The sequence below is a fragment of the Takifugu rubripes genome, chromosome 13 (assembly GCF_901000725.2).
Source record: "Takifugu rubripes chromosome 13, fTakRub1.2, whole genome shotgun sequence".
NCBI classification, from domain to species: Eukaryota; Metazoa; Chordata; class Actinopteri; order Tetraodontiformes; family Tetraodontidae; genus Takifugu; species Takifugu rubripes.
This window is the reverse complement of record NC_042297.1, coordinates 13,083,728-13,106,928: the sequence shown is the minus strand read 5'-3', so window position 1 is coordinate 13,106,928 and position 23,201 is coordinate 13,083,728. Positions and strand designations below refer to the sequence as shown.

The 23,201-nt window shown below is 42.3% G+C and overlaps 1 protein-coding gene and 1 long non-coding RNA gene across 2 annotated transcripts in view; one reads left to right on the top strand and one right to left on the bottom strand.

Moving 5' to 3' along the window:
• Positions 1 to 23,201, top strand: part of LOC105417263 (uncharacterized) — a 75,141-nt gene that overhangs the window by 26,247 nt on the left and 25,693 nt on the right. The gene's annotated exons all lie outside the window — the stretch shown is intronic.
• lrrc4cb (leucine rich repeat containing 4C, genome duplicate b) overlaps positions 12,101 to 23,201 on the bottom strand; it is a 32,843-nt gene continuing 21,742 nt past the window's right edge. Inside the window, exon 2 of the mRNA XM_003969621.3 lies at positions 12,101 to 14,763. Coding sequence (XP_003969670.1) covers positions 12,841 to 14,724 — 1,884 coding nt within the window. The 5' untranslated portion in view covers positions 14,725 to 14,763 and the 3' untranslated portion in view covers positions 12,101 to 12,840. The remainder of the gene's footprint in view (positions 14,764 to 23,201) is intronic.

Sequence of the window (23,201 nt, the reverse complement as noted above, 5' to 3'; positions counted from 1 at the left end):
GTTTTGTCCGCTGTCACAGGCAATTTTGTGACTGCGCACCTGACTGGTCAACATTTTGCCCCTGGCCACACTACTCTACACTACTCTACCCTATCCTGCCCTTTCCTACCCTACTCTACCCTATCCTGCCCTTTCCTACCCTACTCTACCCTATCCTGCCCTACTCTACCTCTACCTACTCTACTTGTTTCGGTACCTCTCGGTTTTCCCAAACATTTACTAAATAATGACATATCAGGCCACTGATTGGTCAGAGATTGTCATCATCATTGTCATCATCATTGTCATCATCATTGTCATCATCATTGTCATCATCGTCATCGTCAAGTCGTCATCAAGCTGAATTGGCACCTAAACACATGGTGGCGATTTTTAAACTAATATTTTTTGCTGTTAAGTTAGGTCCAACAAGGCCAAGAATTTATACCATGGCGCTTTGGTGGTGCAAACCTTTCTCACCGTGTTGGTGGATGAAAACATCCAGAGTCAGCTGGACTGGTTAACAAGAAACGAGTGGGTTTACCTGCAGCTTTTAAAGCAAAGGGAGCAATGTGGCACAACACTGAGAAAATTTTTAAAAAATTAAAAAAGAGAAATTAAAAAAGCTGAAAAGCGACAACCATGTCATTAAAGATCACAATGGTTGGAGGGGGCAAAGCAGAGGAAAGAGTGGAAGCACATCAAATTAACTGACCGGGTTAACACAAACCGGCAAACAATGGCAAGAATTTGCATGTTCATTCTATTTATGTATATTGTTTATTTGCCCATTTATTGATTAAACTTTTACTTCAAACATCCATTTATTCATGTTCGTGCTATGAAGACCAGATATGTTGATCTGAATGAAGTGGAGAATAGAAACCTGCTATAACGTCTATTGTGTATAGCTGTTTATACTTTATGCCACTTTTGAGTGCAAAGATACACAATAAAAGTCAATGTAGAATTGTTGAACAGAAATCTGCCACATGAAGGGAACTACAGGGATTGTAATATTTGACCTTGAGGGATTGTTTTGGGCTGCAGCATCAACCGGAATGCTTCACAGCCCAGAACCTTTTCCTTCATCAAGCATTGAATGCTGTCTTGTGCTGCATAGATCAGAACTGTGCTTTGTTTTATTTTATCTTAATTGTCAGTCATTGCACTTTTAAGCTGCACTGATGGGGCTTTTATTACAAGAGCTAAGGTATGTGAAGAGCAACTTTTGCAACCATCCCTGTCAGTGTCACAGATGCTGATGATGTTTCTCATTTATCTTTGGTGAAACTGGTCCCGTTGATGGGTTCGCCATGTCGAATGTCACCAAATTCTTTCTTTTTAGGCAAGTAATTAACAAAACCAGAGCATACTTGTCTCCAGGACGTACTCAGATTATTTGCTTTGAGTCTGTGCCCCCACCGACAGCGTTATCTGTCAGGAACAGCGACATCACGTTCTGTGAATCCTCAAGAGGAGTTGTGTATGATCGTTTTTTCCTCTGTAATCATGCATTGTGCGTGATAACCGTTCTTTTTTTCGAAGGTGAGGAAAATGTACAACTGCATTTCATTATTATAAGAACAGGTCGTTTCCACGTTATGACACAACCTGAAACAGCCATTGCTAATCAAAAGCTTTTCCTTTTAATTCTGTCTCTTTTTCTAAAGCTTTATTCTTCATGCTCAGGAAGCGACGGATCCTGAAAATCCTCATGCTTGCCTGATATCCCCTGATTCATAACACTTCTTTGAACAATTAATGGCTGATGATCGGCCACCTAATGAGTAACAAAACGAGCATTTTGTACCAGCAGAAATGAACCAAGCACCATTTAATTATGATTCCTCGTCCTCCCACACCATGTACCGTCACATTTGTTTATCAAGTAAAACTACTTTAAAATGTTTTTAGGCTTTTTTCTTTTGAGCCCACTTGCTCATGCCATTATATATTTCCTTGAATGTACGGTTATTATTGTGCTTAAATGAGTATGCCTATTTAAGTTGTAGTGATCATATAACTTATGACATATATAAACTTTGTCCCATTTCTGTTGAAAATTGTATTTTCAACAATTGTATTTTGATTTAATTGTTGGTAATCTTTATAGTTGGAAATTCTCGATTAAGCTGTGGCAGAGTGGGCCAGTTCGTGATGTGGTGAAGGTGCATCGCCACACAGGAACATGAGTGTCTTCATCTTATCTGATAGAGGGAAGTTTGTATGGAGGAAGGCTCAGTACCTCTGTTACTGAGACCCTAGAAAGGACCAAGTTTGTTGTCAACATTGGCAGCCCCGCACCACCACCGCCTGTTTGGCATCCACTCCATCGATGTCTACCCTGTCCTCCTCCTTCCTTCCCTGTCTGTCCTTCCCTGTCTGTCCTTCCCTGTGTGTCCTTCCCTGTCTTTACCTTTTGGAACTTTGCCACCTCGAGCATCTTGGCATCTTACGGTCACTGAGCCCCACAGCTAAAAGAAAAAGCCTCAATGGAAGCTAAGGATCTTTTCTAACCATCCTTTGACCATCCTTCTTTTCTTCCTCCTACTCTGGATTTTCTCTTATTCTGAATGCTTTTAACAAAACTTTTATGGTTTGACGGTCATGCTTAGTTTCTTGCACAAGGTCAAAGGTGAAGAGGAATAATTTGGTCTGCCATAAAGATCAAAAAGCACTGTGGCTTCGAACAGAACTGTTTTTTGTTAAAGCACAAGACCTTAAATGCGTCATACTGAATCAGTATTATATTCTTTTTCTGAACAGCAGCCGACCAGATATTCAGGAAAATATCACCTGCATATTAATTTGGCACACAGCGTAGAATTGAATGTCAGCTGTAGAACACATCAGATGTATTTCTGGTCACAAACTGTCCAGGGAATACAAATCCATTTTTGTTGCAACCCTACAAGTCTCTGTTCACACAGTCTTACTTTTGTCACTCAGCTGAAACATTCAAACATTTCCATTATCAGAAGTATGCTGCATCTCCAAAAATCAACCCAAAAAACCCAACCAAAATAAAGCAACAGAAATGTGGTGCAGAGAGCCAAACATGTTTAAAACAGACATTGATTTTTTGCTCTTTATGTAAAATAATAAAAAAAGAAAAGAAAATTGTAAAAGAAACCAATCGGAAAAGAGCATCTGTTTTCTCTGTCCGCGCAGTGTCCATCACATTGAGAGGCATTCAAAATCCAATTACTCTGGGCCGAGTATGGTTTATAAAGCCTTCTCCTGCGACTCTTTCCAGTTGCTGAATTATTGACTGCATACAAAGCTGTGTTGTGTTCAGCGTGGAGGATGTGCCGCCCAAATTAAAGTTATTTGACATCAGCAACTGTAGTCCGTAATGATATGTTTGTGTGATTGTGGCATTTGTAAGTGCGAGCACGGATTTTCAAGGACTGTTGGAAAAGCCAAGCAGCTTGCGAAACATGTGGGTGAGAGTGCACTTTTAAACGACGCAAACGCTGGTTCTGAAAAGCTTTCTGATTGCAGCTGCCCTGCATCTTAATAAAACAGTTTTTATATATTTTAAATGGAGCCTCACAGCTTTTAGCGAGACTCTGCAGGCTTGTGTAGATCCTTACAAAGAAGGTACAGACGTGTTCTTATGGGAAGCATACAAAGATGGCGTGTGTCAAGTTTTTGGTCAAGGTGATTGTGCCGACGCTCACGCCTGCATGAGCACGCGTCAAGAAAAAAAGAAAACAAAGAACGAGTGAGGAAGTAAAAGTCAGACGAATTTGAAGGTATACAAATGTCAAAATGTCGAGGCTTGTAATCCTTTCAAGGGGTGACAAGGAATTTGGGTCGCTTGGCACGATTCCTGCTGTTAACACAGGAGGAGTGCTTACTCTGACTTCAGGAGGTAAACACGAAGGTCTGATCTTACTACTTTTTCTCTCCCTCTCTGGCACGACCGCTCTCCTGCACTCCTTCTGGCTTTAAAGGGATTATTTTGGTGAGAGTACTTATGGATTTACAATGGTGCTGTACAGGGGATGCTGACTGGCCAATTCACATCAATGCCACCCTTGCATAGCATCTTTTATAATTATACGCAGGTTCTGATATTTAGTTATCAGCGATGATGCCGCCTTCTCGCATCTCAACTGGATCACTCACACAAAATGTTTTTGAAAATCCCAGTTTTGTGTAATTATTTCCCTTATGTGGTACATTGGTTGAAAACCCCCCCCCACATATTTTCCAACAATTTTTTTTTAGATGATCCAACATCTGTCTTCCAACCATCCTTCCATCTTCCTCTGCTTAAAGCAGCTGTTGCTAGGCAACAGCTCAGGGCTGCATTTGAATATTGATATTAATATAAAAGCAATATCCATCAATCACTGGCTGGGCATTAGATACACCTTTTTCAGCAGTGCCGTTTTGTTGACTTTTATTGTGCGGGACAGGGAAGGACACGGGTTCATTGCCTTTGTGATTTATGAGTAGTTCTGTAAGGTGCTTTTGCGGGAAATGTGTGACAACAGTTACTTTGTCATTAGCGACATGTTAGTATATTAGACTAAACACGCCCTGAATGTGGAAATAATTCATGCAGCGAGGTGCAGAATTTCAAATTGTGTTAAACCAATGGTAATTAATCTATCAGTTCCCCAAATTCTGCCATTTTAGGTCCCTAATTATGTACTAAGTGCTGCTGTTTTGGTATCACTAAGGAATATAACATGATAATAATGACACAGAGGAGGAAATGAGAATAAAAGAACCCCCCCGCAAAAAAAGGCTTGATTATTTCAGTGGGATTGTACACATTCTGGGTGTAATTATCTTTTCTCTCTCTTACCGTGACTCATGAGGCTAGTCTAAGCACCAGCACCATGTTTGGCCACCATTTATCTGAACACCAGCTTTTTATGGTTGTGCTGGATTTTTCCAGGTTTTTGCTTTCTTATCAAGGGCTGTTTCCCAACTTTTTGATTGACTTTTAAGGAAGGATGTTTCAGCTTCCCAGACCGAGCCCACCTGGACATTTAAAATTCCTGGCATGATCCTACATCCAGTTTGCAGCAATACATCTATAGAACTTGGAACCCACTTAGAAAACCCTATTCCCCTGCATACTATGAATAGTCTATCCTGGGCGACTGCATGTGCAACTGTAAGCTGAGAGAGCTCCTCAGGGAGAATTCAGTCTTACTCTCTCATGCTGCTTACCCAACACATGACCTATTGGGATACAGTTAGCTGAACCAATAGAATGGCAGTTATGAAGTATGTAAGAGCAGGAGTGTTGATCGATAATTCATTTGGGCTTCACCATCATAACGACATAAACAATGGGGAGGATCTGGTGGTGGCTGTTAGGTCTGGCCCCTTAAATCAGATCTGCCAGAGGAAAGCGGCAGCCTGTCATTCGGACAGCCGAATGGCCGGGCAGCCCGCAGCAGCTCATCAAAGATGAGGAAAGGGCAGAGAGTAGCATTGCGACTGTCTGTGCAGGTAACCACCTGTTTATTATGAGACACCTGAGGTCCGTCTGAGCTCACCGAAGCTGCCAGCGCAGTGGCCATACCACTATCAAGATAAATGTGCTCCTAAGCCTGAAGAAAGGTTTTGATAAAGCTGTTCTAAGGTGTTGTCACACAGTAATTATGTGTCATTGCCTAAAGTAATGAACTGTAATTGATTACACACACACACACACGACACACATAATTTTCCTGCTTCCGCGGGCCATGTAGAAGGGTCCATTATCAATATACTAACATGCAGTACTGAGCACCAGCATCCCTGCAACCAGAAACATTGACTTGCACTGTCAGCAGCGGGTGTGTGTGTGTTTGTTGTTTTTCAGCCTTGTCATGATGACGCCAGTGTTTGTGGCCAAACACTGGCAAAGAAATAATGCATGATAGCTTGTCCGTTAGCATGCTGGTGTAAGCGTACACTGTTAAAACCCGGGAAGCTTGACCCAGAGGATTTTCTGAGATTTTCAGGCTCATCAGTTCTACACCTGTACAGCTTTTGTTATGTTTGCTTTTTGCTGCAGCTTTATGGGCCACCCAGGAGTCACAGAAGACTTTGACAGAAGTTCTGACAAATGTACCATTGCTGGGACCTGGGGCCTTGACACACAAACACACGATAACAAGGCTGCAGGTTGTGTCCGCTCTCATCACACATTTTCCCGCTGCTGACTTTGATGCTGAGTCACTGAGCTGATGGTAGCTGTGTTTGGAGTTCAGACAGTCAACCGTTGCCTTGTTGTGTAATGCGACTGAGCGCCGCGAGATTTGATGTGCGGTAAGAGTGCTTGATGCTTGCTCGGCGGTCTGATTTTTCTGCAGTACTGTATATTTAAGTCCTGTAAACAAATCTATCCCCTTTTTTCAAAGTGCAAAACCGAAATAAAGACGCAAATATTTTTAATGTACCGTATTTTCGCGACCATAAGGCACACCGTATTAAAAGGCGCAGTCTCAGTTACAGGTGCTATTTCTGTATTTACCACATGCATAAGGCGCACCGCATTATAAGGCGCCCCATCCATTTCGGAGAAAATGTAAGACTTTTAAGTGCACTTTATGGTCGCGTGAAAATACGGTATGCATAGGAAATCAAACAACATGTGTATAATGTAACACATGTTATTTGACGAGATACCAGTGGAGCCCCTGCAGGCATAAGGTGAGAATTCCAGCTGATTGAGGACAGTGTACCCCCAGCCCACCACAGCACTGCAAAACCAAGATCCACACACTCCCCTGAGAAGGGGCCTGCCGCTCACCAGAGAGCCCTGAGCATGCACACACCTACCCTGAAAATCCCAGTCACGACATCCTCTGCGTGCACTGTGGGAAGACTGGCAGGAGTAGAAGGCCCCTGTCGCGCGCGCACACACACACACACCAACACACACACACACACACCAACAACCCACCCACCACTTGTACCCCCAAAGCTCTAAATATCTAAAGTGCACTTAAAACTGAGGTGCATGCAGCCATGCAGTAAGACGGAAGGAAGGGCTGCCTTGAATCCCACAAAGACGTGTAACAGAAATGTGTGACAGTTGCACAATTGTTTTTTTATTGGGGGGGGGGGTGCAACAAAAACTGGAACATTCTTTGATTCTTTTAAATAGGAGTCACGCATGGTAGCCCGTTGACTGAGATACACCTTAGAATTGTGGGACTGTTTTTGGGATGTAGGTTTTGAATTCAGTTTGTGTTAATCATTGTAAATAGTGTAACGCTAATTTTAATAAGTTCATGCTAATTTTGTGGGAGTTTGCCTGGTATTGGTGTTTATTTTTGTACAACCACGAAACCTGTCACAGTTTATGAAAAGCAGATGCCCAAAGGGCAGCATGTCGCTCCGTTTCTGTCTCTCTGTCTCTCTGGGACCTCATTTGCGGAATTGCAACGCTTAAGTTCTTTTTTTTTTTTCTTTTTTTGATTTCCCGCCCACATATTTCTACCAGGCACACTGGTGGTGCACCAGGTTGAAGCCAGATTGGTTCCCTCTGTTGCAGCACTGGTTGGCTGTGTGAGGCAGCTTGCTGGCTTTTATTTTCTTCATCGTTTTCATCACATTTTTAAAACATTGCCTCAATATTGAGCTTTAATTTTCTCTTCCGTTACTCAGCAGTATTTGTGCAGAACAAGTCTTGGCGAGACATAAACATTTACACACGGAACGCTGTGTAGAATCTGTGCTTCTCTCTGATATGATAATTAATTATACATTAACTTGTCACATTAATATTGATGAGCCAGATCAAAAGCCTCAAAATCTTTAACACAAATGCATACACTACACTTGCAAAAGATTAACACTGATCTTTTGGATGTTTCACTGACATAAACTAAAATGTTATCAGTTCTCTCTGCACACCTTTCACAGCACGTCTAAGAGGTTTTAATAAGGTGCTTGAAACCAGCAGTCAAGAGGGAAACCATCTGCATCGCAACTCGCCAGATATGTCGGTATTTAACCCCACTTGCTTCCCCAGACTACCTAATGGGTTTTTTCTCAAAGGGGTCTTTAACAATTAATACAACCTAACAATATGGGAGTACAGGTGGATGTGTTTTGGAAGGTATGAGTATGTATGATGGTGTCATGTGTTGGCATGGAAATGCCAGCTATTAGAATTGATGTCCAAAGGCAGCGAAGCATAAGCACCTCTTTCCAAAGTAATAACATCGACTACATTTTAGAGAAGGTGGTGAGGCACAATCTATTCACCCTTGAAGCATGAAACGAGTCCTTTGAGAGCCTTGAAATGGGCCTGCAGGCTTGAGCTTTATTTTCAACGTGGGGGGGAGGCAGTATAAATGGCCTGGTGCCATGGCGTTCAGATCCTGATCATGGATCTTGATTTCGCTAATGCCCTTGCTATTCTTTCTACCACTCACACACCTACAAGAGAAGACTGACAGATCGGTCTGAACGTGAACACCTCCAAAACCCAAGTGATGCGCATGAACTTGACACCACATGCACCGATCACTGCGGAAGGTAACCCTCTCAATTATGTTGAGGAGGACACGTATCTGGTAAGTCTCTTCAGTGAGGACAATTCATGTAGTGGAGATATCAGTATCACATTTTCAAGCCCTCATACCAGCTGGAATTCCAATCAGTACAGCATCAAACCCAAGATGCAGGTGCAGCAGAGCTATCTTAAAGTCCTGCTGAATGTCTCGGAATGCTGACAATCCTTGAGAGCCACATGGGAAAGATCGACAGTTGGCAGTTTTGGCAAGAAAAGATCTTCGATGGAGACCTGTACAAAAAGACAAACTGTCGGAATGTGGTGCTGGAAATTAAACAGATGGCTTGGACTTGTCTTCTGAATGGACCAAGACTGCATTCCCAAAGTAGAATGGAGATAGACCCCACCTGAGAAGAGGACACAATGGAGGCCATAAACAAACTGGCAGAGAACTGAAGACGCCAAACCTATGGTGGGGCAAGACAGAGCAAGTTGCACAGGAGAGATCCCGATGGAAGCAGATAGTGGCAGCCTTATGTTCCCCTGGGAATCTTTATATTACTACTATGATCATTAGTAGGTCCTTGAATATCCTTGGGGGTTTGTCAGATCCTGTCCATAAATCCTATTAGTATACACATTCATGATAGATGCTGATGCAGACTTGAAGCTTTGAAACCGTCATCCAGTAACTGAATCCCGCTGTACCTTCAAATAAATGCATTTCTTTACCTGATTTTTGAGATTGAAAGAAGCAGTGACGCTCTCGCTCTTGGGATGTTGGAACAAAATACATTTTATGTTCTTTACAATAAAAACTTTTATCTCCTAAAAAGGCCAACTGGCTCCAAGATGGCTGTGTATGTTTGTATTATCATAGATTATCATCACATTACCACAAATGACTAAACAGTCAATGATAAATGTCGTTTTGAGATCGCATGAAAAGAATCAATTTGCATTTGAATCAAATAATCCCATTCTTGAACAAATCCCACCGTCTAAAACTTACCCGGTATACGAAGGAATCGCACATCAACCGATTCCTGACATCTCGCTGGGCAGCCATCGGTTATTTTCCGAATAAAAAAGAACGATCCTGCCGGCGGTTGCGACTGTAAGCCGCTTTTTCCTATAGGATAGTTCGGCTGTTGGAATAAATAGTCCCTATTTCGTTGCGTTGGTGTAATTTCTGTGAAAATCAAACTCAATTCTTTCCAGATGATAGTCCGCTTAATTGATTCAATCTTAAACACATATTTGCCACTGAGGGAAGGAAAAACTTCTACACTTTTTCCCTCCTTGCTCTCCTGACTATAACGATGTTCTCCAAGGTTTTGTGAGCTTCTTTGTTCCTCATATCGAGTCAGCGGATGGAGCAGCGTGCCTATTGTGCTCTTGGATATGACATTCTTAGATTTAACTCCATGAATCAAATCATTCTGTCAGAAGTGATTTAAATTGGATAAAAGAATCCAACTTCCCATGAATTATCGAGAAAGATCACTCCCTTTTTCTCTTTTCCTCTCTTTCCACTTCCTGCTCAGAACTCGTTAAAAAAAAGCGGCATTGCGTTTCTTCTGAGCTCAGCAGTGGGAGCTACTTAATAATCCTTTTTATTTCTATTTCTATAGATGTGCTCATGTGCAAATAGGACAAAGATGATGGATAGTGGTGATGTTTGTGAATAATTCTGTCTCTAAAATATAATGGAAAAGAAATTGCAATTTTATTTGTATTCATGTACAGTAGGAACTACAATCTCAAGTATCAATAATTGAACATCATCCGTGGAGAAATTTGTCTGACTTCTTACAAGCAAAGTCTTTTGAAATCCTTTTTTTCCCTTTTTTGTTCTTGTTTTTGTTATGCTTTTATCTTTTTTTAACAACTGAAGCACATGTAAAATTATGGTCTGATATATATATATTTTTTTCCTGTTTTTTAAAATATTTTTGTAGAAACTGAATGATCTGATGACCATTCTCTCAAAAAAAAGAGAGAATATTCCCACATACAATAATTCCCATACATAGACAGTTGGCAGAGTAACACACGAGAATTTGATCACCTTGGCTTCGGGTTTTGCACAAAATCAGGCTCATTCTGCTGGTATTCCAAACTTCTTAATTTCATCCTGGCATCCAAAGATCCCCCCCAAGTAAATCTTGCTCTTGTAAATACCAATATTTTAACGTCCATTCCTCCTGAATAACTCATAACCCTTGTGTTCATATATATATATATATATATATATATATATATATATATATATATATATATATATATATATATATATATATATATATATATATATATCACACACACACACACACAAATTGAAACCTTTTTTACTGTAGCCAGCATCAACATTGAATCATTAAGCCACCAAAAGCATTGAATAGGAAATGAGCATTTAAAAAGAAAACAATGAGAAGAGAAAGAATGGTTTGCCTCCGACTTTAGTATTCAGAAATTCAAAATGCTCCACGGATAGATATTAAAAGGTTTACCTCCACATTTCCAGCCCTTGTCCATCATTCCACGATGAATGTGGGGAGGTTGCACGTTGCCATAGTGCTCTCGAGAGGTGAAAATCATCATGTGAATTGTTCTGGAAAGCTGAGATGAACTGTGATAAGATCAACTTTTACCTTAAATCTATTCCTTTAAACTGCGTTATCCTTGTTTTGTTGCAAATTAAAATTGTTTGTTGCACCAAGACCAATGTGAGGCATGTCTTCCTCGTCTTGCTATGCGCAGAAGGTCACTCTGTTTCCATGGCGACAGTCTGATGGCTAGCTTTGCCTCCTTATTCTTCACCCCCCCCCCCCCCCCCCCCCCCCCCCCCCAATCCCTTCATATCTGCAATATCTGTTTGAAGCCTCCTCATGACCATTGTGCCTCATGGCTCCCCTCTTTCCTCACCGACTCTTTACTTTTCATCCCTCACTCTCTCTTCCATAAGCCTTCCTCTTTGAAAGACGAAATGAGAAATGAGTGTAAACAGAGTACCAGAGATATGAGGTTCTGATGGTCCATAAACGATGCAGCATCAAAGTGTGTGCATGTTTCTCTTGGACAAAAATGAATCCAAGCAGGGGTCGCTTTAATATCAAAAGCCTCTGTCCCGCGTTAGTTGGACGCCGGGGGAGTGAAGACTCATGCTGTTTTGTTATCAGCTTTCCTCTGTTACTCTGCAAATGAACTGCTGATACAGATTAATGAGCTCTAACCCGTCTCCCCTTGTTTTGCTGCCAGTTTCTGGCTGCTCCGCTGACTATTTTAGCCTCTTTTCGTATTTGTCTGACGGGGTCGCACTACATTACAAAGCAGCCTCATTTGCAGCCTTATCTGTATAACAGATGGAATAACAGTGCCTGAGCTTGTGTGACCCTGGGGTGATGGCAAGGTAATGCGACACTGGGTGAACGTAGATCATTACTGGGTCAAGAGCGAGGCTGCACACAGCAGCCTTATGCTCCCCTTCATTTTCTCAGGCAGCATCCTGCCATCATGTGGCATGTGCTGTGTATAAGACAAGACAAACGAGCATTAACAGGGCTGTGGAACAGCATATGACTGAGCTATGCGACAGGCAATGGAAGCTTAAAGAGGACAAAAAGAAAGTAGGTGATGCCCATACATGATGAAGCATTTAAAGGCAGTAGATGCAAGAAGGTGAAGAGCTGAAACAAAAAAGGTAAGAGGAAGGAAATGCAGAAGGAGGAATAAAATAAGCATTTCATCTTAATTAAAGTGACGGATGTATGGCTGTTGTGTGGGAGCCACAGGGGAAATGCACATTTACTCATTTAGCTGCTTTGCTTCTCAGTCATGCCGGCTTTGCTGTGATTTCATCTCAGCCGAGTCATTAACAGATTTCATTTTGCGTTGAGTGACGGCCAGAATATGATAGTAATAAGAAAAATGACCCTATTTTTGCTCTCTGCCATTAAACCTCCAGCAGATAAATGTTTATAAATAGAGAAGCAATGCCCTCCATGCCCTCATCGCACCAAACAAAATCGAAGTTTAGCTGTGTTGGTTTCGCGCGAGCCTCTTGATATTCTGCTCACCTTTGGCAAACCATTCTTTACCTTACGCAGTTTTACACACAGAGAGAAAAAATGAGCTAAAAGCTATCACATTTTTTCTTCTTTTAACCACTAGACATACTTTTAATAAATAATCTTTGTTTTTTTTTGTTTTTTTTAAGACACTTGCTAAAGTATCGTGCCATCCCTTTGCCGATTGCTCGTTATATCCCCATTATCCACATACTCCTTTTAAGTCCTTTAGATTTCTTCAATTTTTATCTTTTAGTCCATGGTATTCCCAAGTATGAAACAGTTAATGATATTAGTTTAAGTTCCAGATCAGATCTGGGTCTCTTGTACATTGTCTTTTGAGCAGGCCTGAATCAGTAAAGGTTCCTGCTTTGCTGAACTGTGTATTGTACTGAGCATAGGCGTGTGATGGTAAGTGCTCTTGTAGGTGTTGTAGTGGTTGTAGTGCTCCAGGGGGGGCAGTGATAGGTGTCTCTCCATGGCAGCGACACCCGCAAGCTCTTCTTCAACAGTGATGACCTCCATGGATGAGGCAGGGCCATCGGGGTCTTGCTGGTTATGTTGCTTTCTCATTTTGTAGAAGATGACCAGCAGAACAGCAGCCATAAGGGTGATGGCCACAAAGCAGCCAATGATAATTTTAGTGGTTTTCATCACCTCATCCAGGCCATTGAGAACTCCCTCTCCATCCGCATTGAGAACTGGAATGGTGTAAGTCCTCTCTGTGGTCCTTGTAGAGACGGGAGTACTTTTCGTTGTTGAGGATGACACCCAGCCAAATGGTGGTAGGGGGGTTTGGCTGTCATCCCCGAGGCTTTCAATGGTCTCCACTGTGACTGTAGTGAAATAGGTCACTCCGCTGTTTTCCACGGAAGTGACATTAAGTACCGCAGAGGCCGAAATGTTGCCCGCCGTGTTGCTAACCATACAGGTGTAAGTCCCTGTGTCCTGCATTGTGACACTGGTGAAGTTCAGACTTCCGTCATTAAGTACAGACAAACGCACTTTATAAGCCCCGTGTGTCACCAACGAGCCATTAGGTGTGAGCCAGCTGATAGATGTCAGTGAGCTTGTCCGACACTTGAGCTCTGCGCCCATGCCTTCTGTCACATTTAAGTCACTGGGCGGCTCCAGGATGACCGGAACATCGCACTGGAAGTAGCTGTGATCCAGTTCACCAATGTAGCGACCTTTAAAGGCTGTGGGAGAATGACAGCGGGCACAGCAGCTGGTATTGGCAGGCACAGCCTCCTTCAGCCACCAACTTAGCCATAAGATGTCACAGTTGCAGTTCCAAGGGTTGTGATGGAGGTGGACTCGCTCGAGACGATGCAGCGGCGTGAAGAGGTCATGTGGGAGGAAGGTAAGGTTGTTGTGAGCCAGGTTGAGCTCCACCAGTGATTGAAGGTCATCAAAAGAATTCCTCTCAATAGTTTGGATCTGAGCATGCATCATCCACAGCTTCTGGAGATTCACCAGTCCTGTGAATGAGCTGGGTTTGATGACAGAGATCTGATTTCCTGACATTTCTAGCTCTTCAAGCTTAATTAAAGGAAGGATATTAGGGATCTCCTTAAGGTTGCACATTCCAAGGTTCAGGTAGCGGAGGTTGCTCAAGTCCTTGAAGGCTCTGTCAGAAATGTAGGAGAGGCGTTTGAGCTCCCCTAAATCCAGCCTTCGAAGGGAGGGAACCCGGTTGAAGGCATAAGACGGTATACTTTCAATGGGGTTGTTCCGTAGCCACAATTCCTTTAACTTTGACAAGTACTCAAATGCTCCATTAGGGATTGTCGTGAGCCGATTATCAAAGAGTTCCAAAGTGTTGAGACTGGCCAGCCCATTGAAAGCTCCAATTTCAATGTTGCGGATATGGTTTTTGCTGAGTTGCAGTATCTCCAGGTGGCGCAGATGTTTGAAACTGTCTACCTTGATGACCTGGATGAGGTTGTCTTGGAGATTCAAGTAGCGGGTGTTGGTGGAAATGCCGTCCGGAACATCGCGCAGACTGCGGCGGGTACATATGACCTTGCTGAACTGGTTACTGCACGAGCAGACAGAAGGACAGGTTTGAGCACGAACCAGCCCGGCCACCACCAGGATCTGCAGGGCCAAAAGCAGCGCAAGGAGGGGGTTGGACAGCGCCCCCTTCAGCCTACGACCTCTCATTGTCTGCCGCTCGAGGGAAGAGATCATCGTGATCAGCAATCATAGTTCATGGGCTGTTTACTTTCTCTGTGAATAAAAAGAGAGAAAATAATTAATTACACAAGAAATGACATATTTACTGGTGTTTGGCAGGTTTCAGTGCTCTAATCCGTCAAGATTTTCAGGTTAAGAGACTGAAGTAAATGTCATTCCTGCCCCGAAATCGAAAAACAAAATTAGACGTGCTGCGAGAGGACTGGAACTGGTGGCACACAAGCTAAATGGTTTTTAGAAAAGCAATCACCAGATTAGTTAATAGTGAAAAATAAATACTGAATGAAATTAATCATAGCATGCAGCCCTAATCTATTTATACATTGATGTGTGCAAAAAATGAGAAAACACGAGCAAAACAAATTAACAGCTGTCGTTGATTGACAGAAGTGTCCATCTGTGGAACTGTCACAGATGTCCCGCCTTCACACAAACTGCTTCATCCATGTTAAAAAGAAAAAAAAAGTCTATCTATTCATATGCATCAACTGCCTTACTTGTAAAGGCTGAGGGTGATTGTCTAGTCTGCTGAATCCACATTATTAGAATTGCAATACTACAAAGTAATCAAATGCTGTCTCTCTTCTTGGGGCAACTTCTGTGTGTATTCTGATTGATGTTTCTTTCTAAGTGTTTTTTTTTTTTTAACATGTCAAGCTTTTTATTTTGTTTAAGTAGAACTTGTGTCTTCCTGCCCAGTTTGCCGTCACATCATTAGAGCCAGAAGGCTGCATTGATGCCATCTGCCAGGTAAGCTTTTAGGACTGAGAGATTCTGCCAATATATCAGGTGTGTTGTTTGTTTGGAGGGCATCTTTGGCCTTTATTGACTTACTTTACTGGACTGTCTCCAAAGACAGAGTGATGGCCACTGCTCAGATAGCAGCTGAGGGGCTGCTGGTTTCAGGGAAAATACAGTGTTTATATATATTATTGCTGTCAAGCGATTAAAAATTTTATTCAGATTCATCACAGGGTTGCTGTGGATAAATTTTGATGAATCATGATTAAATATCATTCACTTTTAATCTATAATAATTTGCATTTTATTTTGAGTCCCTGGCTAACTAATGCTCCGCGTTACTATGAGATTTCTTTCTTCGGTGGAAAGAAAACTCCTTCCTGCAAAGTCTGCATTATACTTTGTGTCGGTTGACTATGTAAGCCTCAAAATTCCACCTCTGCCTTATCCTTTGAGTTTTCCCTTATTCCACAGCCCTCCCCTCTGGGGGCATAGGGCTGGATCTGCTCTTTTATGAATGGAGATGCATTAGGAGCTCTAGAAAAGAACCTCCAGCAGAATATGTGAATGAAGATAGCGCCTAGGCCCGGGATCCACAATGCTCACCAGAATTAGCAGCATTGGCTTCCTGTTCTCTTCACAGATGAAAGCAGCTTCACAATGAGGACATCTGGCACGTGTGGGAGACCATGTAGAGGCCATAAAATTGGGTTATGGGTTTATATAAATGCACCCATGATGGTGGCATGATGGCCAAAGGTGCACAGTGGGTATTGACTGGCATTTGTGCGAGGGAACCATTTTGCGAGAAGTACCAGTATTGGTCCTCTTTTCATCGTTAAGGGTGAGTTCACACTGAGGGTAGCCACACCTGGTTTAGCGGCATGCAGTGCCTCATGCTCGCAGTGGCTACATTGGAGGAGGGAGTAACTGTCTTTCGTATGGTATTTAATTGAGTGATCACCATCACACAAAACAGCTGCAAATTTAAAATGTGTAAATAGATCACTAATGTCCCATCCAATCATTTGTGAGAAACAATCGCCTGTGTTGGATTCAATTAAATCAGATTAGATTTCTGCAAACACACATTTCCAAGCGTGTTCAAGCTAAATCTGCTGCACTCTACTTCCAATTTTCATCATCGGCTGCCCCCTAAAATAAAAAAAATCAACAAACGAATACTGTTTTTAACAGTTATTAGCATCCTCATAGCCAACCTCTGACCCCACTGGCCTGCTCATCTCTTATAATGATAGCTTGTTGTAATTAATGTATTTGCACGATTCATCTTGTATGGAAGCAACATGTCAGTCCTGTCAGTCCACTGTCAGTTCTTTGCAGTGAAAGGACTGACAGTGCTGGGTCAACCTTTACTTCTACCTAGTGCACACGCAGTACACTTTCAATTGATCTCTTTTCATGTCTTTCAACTCATCTGCTAATCAACTTTTCCATCAATTCCAATCTTATAAAAACAACGACATCCTTTTAGTGTTTTCTAAACTGTAGAAATTGCTAAGTGGGCTAAATTTGTTTCGCGGTGGGTTGTGACAAGGGGAAATAATCAGCAGGAATTAAAACTACACGTGGTTCCATTTCTGCACCAGCACGGGTGCTGTGCCAGCTGTGGTGGGAACAGGTTGGGGTGAGAAGAGCCTTTGCTATCAGAACCCGCCTGAATGAGGCGTCCCACTGGCAGGAGCCAATTTCCTTCCTTGGGGGTTAAAAAAAAACATTTAAAAAAATCCTGCATACTATCAAAAAGCAGAAAATGGGAAACACGACAAAAACAGCTGTGGATATAATCTGTCAGTAGGTTTCCATCAGAATGTTTAATCAGCAGTGGGTACGTTGAGGTTCTATTCTTAGAATCAGTCCATATTTGGTGCCAGCATTTATAATGTTATCCGAGTATGTGCAAGCACACTGCGTCACTGCATAAAGGCATGTTACATTGCAGAAGAAAAAAATCAAAAATGGCTTCAAACGTCATTTGTCCTATTGTTCATCCAACACTGTGGATTCTTTCCATCCAGGCACACTCACCACACATTCATATCCACTGAAAGCAGTAGCTGCTTACATCTTAAATCCTGCCAGCAACATAAAAAACACGCCCACCCTTATTTTTCTGCTTCGGCACCCGCAGCCATGCCATTATATTCCTCGCTGGTGCGACTTGTGTAATTCATCTGTGATACAAATGTGGCTGGAGGAATGCTGAGTTCCTCAATCAGGGTGGGCAGGAAATAGATTACAACCCAAAATACACATTTTTTTTTGATGATTTTAAAAAACAAAATCAGATGATGTCATTGTGGGCTGCTGCAAGCTATCATGTCCACAGAAAACAGTCTATCATACTACTGAGGAATCCTGTCTCATTTCTTCATACTTTGTTCATACATTTTCAGTTCAGACAGGAAGTCACATCTCTTCAGATGTTCACACACAAACTTGGTGTAATACTAATAAAATACATTCAATGGCCACTTTATTAGGCAATAGCTTGCCAATAAAAGGTTGGACCCCAATTTGACTTCAGAACCGCCTTAATTCTTCATAACATTCTTTCATCAAGGTGTTGGAAACATTTCTCAGAGATTTTGGTCCTTATTGACATGAGAGCTTCACACAGTTGCTGCAGATTTGTGTGTTATGTGTGCAGATCTCCCGTTCCACCACATCCCAAAGATATCTATTGGACTGAGCTCTGGTGACTGTGGAGGCCGATGGAGTTCAGGGAACTCATGGTCATGTTCCACAAACCACTTTGATGATAGGAGCTCTGTGACATGGTGCATTATCCTGCTGGCAGTAGCCATCAGAACATGGGTCCATTGTGACCATAAAGGGACGGACATGGTCAGCAGCAATATTCCGCGTGACTGCAGCATTTAAATGATGGTCATTTTGTCCTAAGGAGTTCAAAGTGTGCCAAGAAAAAAAAATCCCCCACTCATTACACCATCAGCAGCCTGTACTGATGATTCTAGGCAGGATGGATCCAAGCTTTTATGTTTTTTGATGCTACCATTTGAGTGTCGCAGCTGAAATCGAGATTTGCCAGACCAGGCAATGTTTTTTCAATCTTCTATTGTCCAATTTTGCTGAGCCTGTAGGAATCGTCGCCTCTTTCCTGTCCTTAGCTGACAGCTGAGTTACTGTTGCCCTTTGTATCATCTGGAACCAGTCCGCCCGTTCTCCTCTTGCCTCTCACATCAACAAGGCATTTTCGTCCACACAACTGCCGCTCGCTGTGTTTTCGGACCATTTTCTGTAAATCTTCGAGATGCTTGTGTGGAACTTCCCAGTAGATCTACAGTTTCTGAACTACTCAGAGCAGCCCGCCTGGCACCAGCAACCATGCTGTGTTTAAATTTCAGCTAGTTGTCTCGACCACATCTACAGGCCCAAATCCACGTGATTTGCTGGTTAGCGAGGTGTGTTAACAAGCCATTGAACTGACCTACAGTAATTAAGTGACCAATAGGCGTAGTACCAGGCATCGTTCAGTCACTGCTTGTGTATTTCCTGAGGTTGTGCTGCATCTGTTAAAAGTTTGTTTATTTTTTAATGCACTCTGATGCGTCAGAGTGGGGATTTAGTAGCAGTTGATCTCGTGATTGGGACACTGATTGTATAAAATATGGAGTGAAGTGAAATCTGGCAAGTCTTCTGAATGGATGCATGAGTGCTGCCTGATGAACTGTCATCTCGCTAATTCATTCAGCACATTACCGATTAGCAGCATTTGCATACGTTTGTCGTATTTTTAGCTTCGTTTCTGCTGAGTTTCGACGCCTCGCGGGCCATCTGGGGTCTTACGAGCCTCGTCTACAGACGCTGCGCCAGAGACACGAATGGAAAGAAAAGTGGTTTTGTGTTGTGAACTTTCTGCCACTGAAGAAGTAATTTCTATAGCTTTAAACGATGTTGCTTCTGTTGTGGCTGCACGTGAACAGGCGCTCTGTGGCACCAACACACCGCCTGTTCTAACCTAGAACAGCTTGTCTGAATCACATTTCTTGGAGAATAAATGGAAAAGGTAATTGTACAAAGTGATGAGTGTGACACATGTGAGGAAATCCTCAGGTGTTGCAGTACACACACACACACACACAAACAAATAAACACACAAACAAATAAACACACAAACAAATGAACACACAAACATGCAAAGCCACCATATGTCATGTGAGGAAGATGAAAAACATGATTAACAATGGCTGCGGCTCATTAACTTTCAGGAAATATTTCCTTTATGATCCAATAAAACATCACTTATCTCAGCACTTCATGACTTCACACCCAATCGACACGTATTTTTAGGACCCAGCTGGTTAAATGCGAGGATTTACTCCCATCTAAACGCAACAGCTCGGGCTGCGTCCTGGGAAATGCAAATACTGTAATACATTTAGAAAACCAAGTGTCTCATCGATATGTTGATGCAGGACAAACGTGTTAAAGGTTAAAACGATCACGGTGATCAGATCGTAGTTCTGAACATATGAAGGTGGACCTGGACTTATAAATCCTGAGCTTTGCAGAAGCATGTGTGTGTTTTCCAGGTTTGTTGCAGGGTCGTGTGCACCTCCTGGGCTACGAGCTGCAATTTTAAAACCCTGTCCAGGGTCCATCGTGAGCACAGGCCTCCAGCGCTGTCTCATTCTGACATGAAGGCTGAGAGTGCTTCACTCTCCGCCTCTGCTCCACCCGGGGAGGAAAAAACAATTCCCTGTCTCGACCTCGGCACACAGAGCGCTGGTGTTGGGGAAATAAATCATGGAGATTGTTGCCTGACTTATCAGCCAAATTCTTTTCCTCTTACAGGAGGGAGTAAATGGTCATTCCTTGATCCTCTCGGAATAACAAAGTATTTCCTAAGACATGACGTTAACCATATATTTCTCCGCCTGCAGCAATCTAATGCATTAACACAGCGTATATAATCTGCCTGGGCTTTTTTATTTCTCATTTCCCTTCAACGTTTTGCTCGATAAAAAGCTTTGAGGGGAAAATAAGAGAAAGAGGATGGAACCATTCAACCCATAGGAGCTCATAGGGTTGCTACTTTTATTTATGCCATAGGTACAAGATTAATCCTTCAAACATGATGAGCATCTTTGAGTGCAACTAATGGTCACTTCACAGGACACCCAAAATAAAGCCTCTCACTGCTGTTTTCTGGACTTAAATATTGCTTATATACTCAAAAGTAGATGCATTTATACGTGTGCACACACTATATGACAGGGACAGAATAGAATTCAATTTTCTATCATCAAATTAGTGTGTGTTTTTCTATAAATGTAGTGTTTTTTAATTATTGAAGTACAAAATTTATTCAAAAACTTGTTAATGAAGTTTGTGTTTGATTAAAACATGAATTTTCATAAATAGCATTAACTCGGATAAAAAAAAACTGTTTAATTGAGATGTATTTTGGTTTTTGATTAATAGTTTCATTATATTTGTCAGTTAATAATTATTTTAAACGTGTATTGCTTTAATTTCTCTGGTTCTTTGAGGGCCCCTGACCTTCAGACAGTCTGAAGCAGAGGCAACAAAACAGTTATTTTAGTTACTGGTGGCATCTGAACATGCACCCGGTCATGTTTACGTTTATTGTACATATCTGTCATGTTAATATCCACCATGGATGGATGGAACATTTAGATTTTCTTAATGCCCTAGTTGTTTTCAACATTGTTCAAGGTTGGAATATATTTTATATTTCATATTCCGAGAGCAGAGAAGGGCATCAATGATTGTTAAGAACATTTCAACCATTTTTCCCCTCTGGGAACAGTTCCGAGAAATTTTTCACAAGAATTCACAATTCTTATAAATAAATAAAGATAACAATGTGCTTTGCCTCAAGCTGCTTCCTGACATCATCAAACTGTCTTTAGTTATTGGAGTGAGAGGCAGAAATGAAACCCAGAGCATTTTACAAGGTTTGTTGCTAGAAAAGTCTCAGAATTACAGACAACACAATGTGGCTCAAGTTAGGAGTTGCAAGGCTGAAGGTCAGTTGAAAAATCTGTGCCTTTAAATGAGTCGTGTACGGTCAGACCTCACCACAGGTGGTCTACTCGGGCTTGATCAACAGTAACTCTAGCACAGTTAAATTCTTTATTATTTTGTTTTGACCAGCTCAGATTGTTCCTTTTGTCATCTCAATAAAGTCACTTTTTGCTGCAAAGTGACTTTAGGGGCACAAAAACACTGAATCGAGCTGAGTGATCTACAGCCTAATCCTCACATGCTGCTTAGTAACCTCTAAACAATCATTTTTGTGGAACAGCAGAATCGGCTGTCGTGGCTAATTATTTGTAAGCGGCCCCGTCTTAGCCAAGCTCGTTTGATTTAACACTAATGTAGGGGAAAAATTGATTAACCTTTAGGATAAAATAAGGGGTTTGTGCTAATAAATGGATCAACTCAAAGCATCCCACAGCTGTAGGATGAAAAATATTCTATGCTAATAAAATCAATTTTTTCCCTCCTGCTGCTTGATGTGTGCACAAGGGGTTTACGTGCACCCACCTCAGCTTGTATAGCGACAGGAAAAATCTCCTTGTTCTTTAATGTGAGCAAGGACTCATTAAATCACAAGAAAACTAATTATTGCTGTCAAAATAAGAGTGCATACAATACAATACAATATCCCGTCCCCTCCTCATGAAATGGGAATAACAAGGAGGCGAGGTCGACCTTCGACCCGAGTTTAACCTCCAGGTTCCCTTGAGGCGGCCGTTCGCCACGATGGCAAGATCATATTATTGAAAATCATCACTAATTCTAGCTGACGAGGCTCATTGTTCCCAGTGTGTGATGGGATGATATTAAAAGAGTGGCAGAAGAGAGGGCAAGCAACCTGCCGCCTGGAATTACGATCAGACGGACAGATGTGAGCAGACTAGGCTTTCTTTGTCCTGAGAACAGTGCAATACATATTTCAAAAGCGGAAAGAAAATCTAATGGACCTTTCACTACCCCATCATCAATGTGCTGAAGGTTGCTTGTTGCAGCAGTGGGGAGGTAGGCAGAGAGAGAGAGACACCTTTAAAGTGATAATTTAATTCCTCTTCATGCATTACCTTATGCTGCCTCCATTATGATAATTGCATGGGCTAAATAGTCTGCAGTGTCGGGGACTTCCCAGAGCAAATGCACTCTGCCGAGGCCTTGTCTGGTCTCTGCCAACGGATTAAGACAAGATGCCCTGGGTGGCAGGGCCACTGAATGCTAGGGCGCTCTTAGTATTCATATCACTTCAGTCTCCTCCCGTGACTGCATTTCTCAAAACAAACGCAGTATTGAACAGTGGCTGCGCGCGGGCCGACAGCGAAAAACAGCCGCGGCGTCGCTCCCTTCGCCCGTCGTGGCGGCGGGGAGGTGTTGGTAATTGGTTGCACAGATGTAGACTGACTGCTGCTGTCACCGCCAACCGTTTGGGTGATCAGAAAGCTGAACTGCGGCCATCATCTCTGTGAGCGGGACAACAAAAGCAGGTAGCATCTGGCGGTTTAGGTGGGTGAATACACACAGCCAGCAGCGGCAGCTGAATAATGAGCTGCACACACTCCCATAAGCTGCCTTCTGTGAGCAGTTAAACACAGCTCTGCTTTAGCAGAGGATTTGTGTGACCCCTCAAGCACGGGGTGAAAAAGGGGAGGAAAAAAAAAAAGCAACTTTCTGACATATTGTTTAAGAGA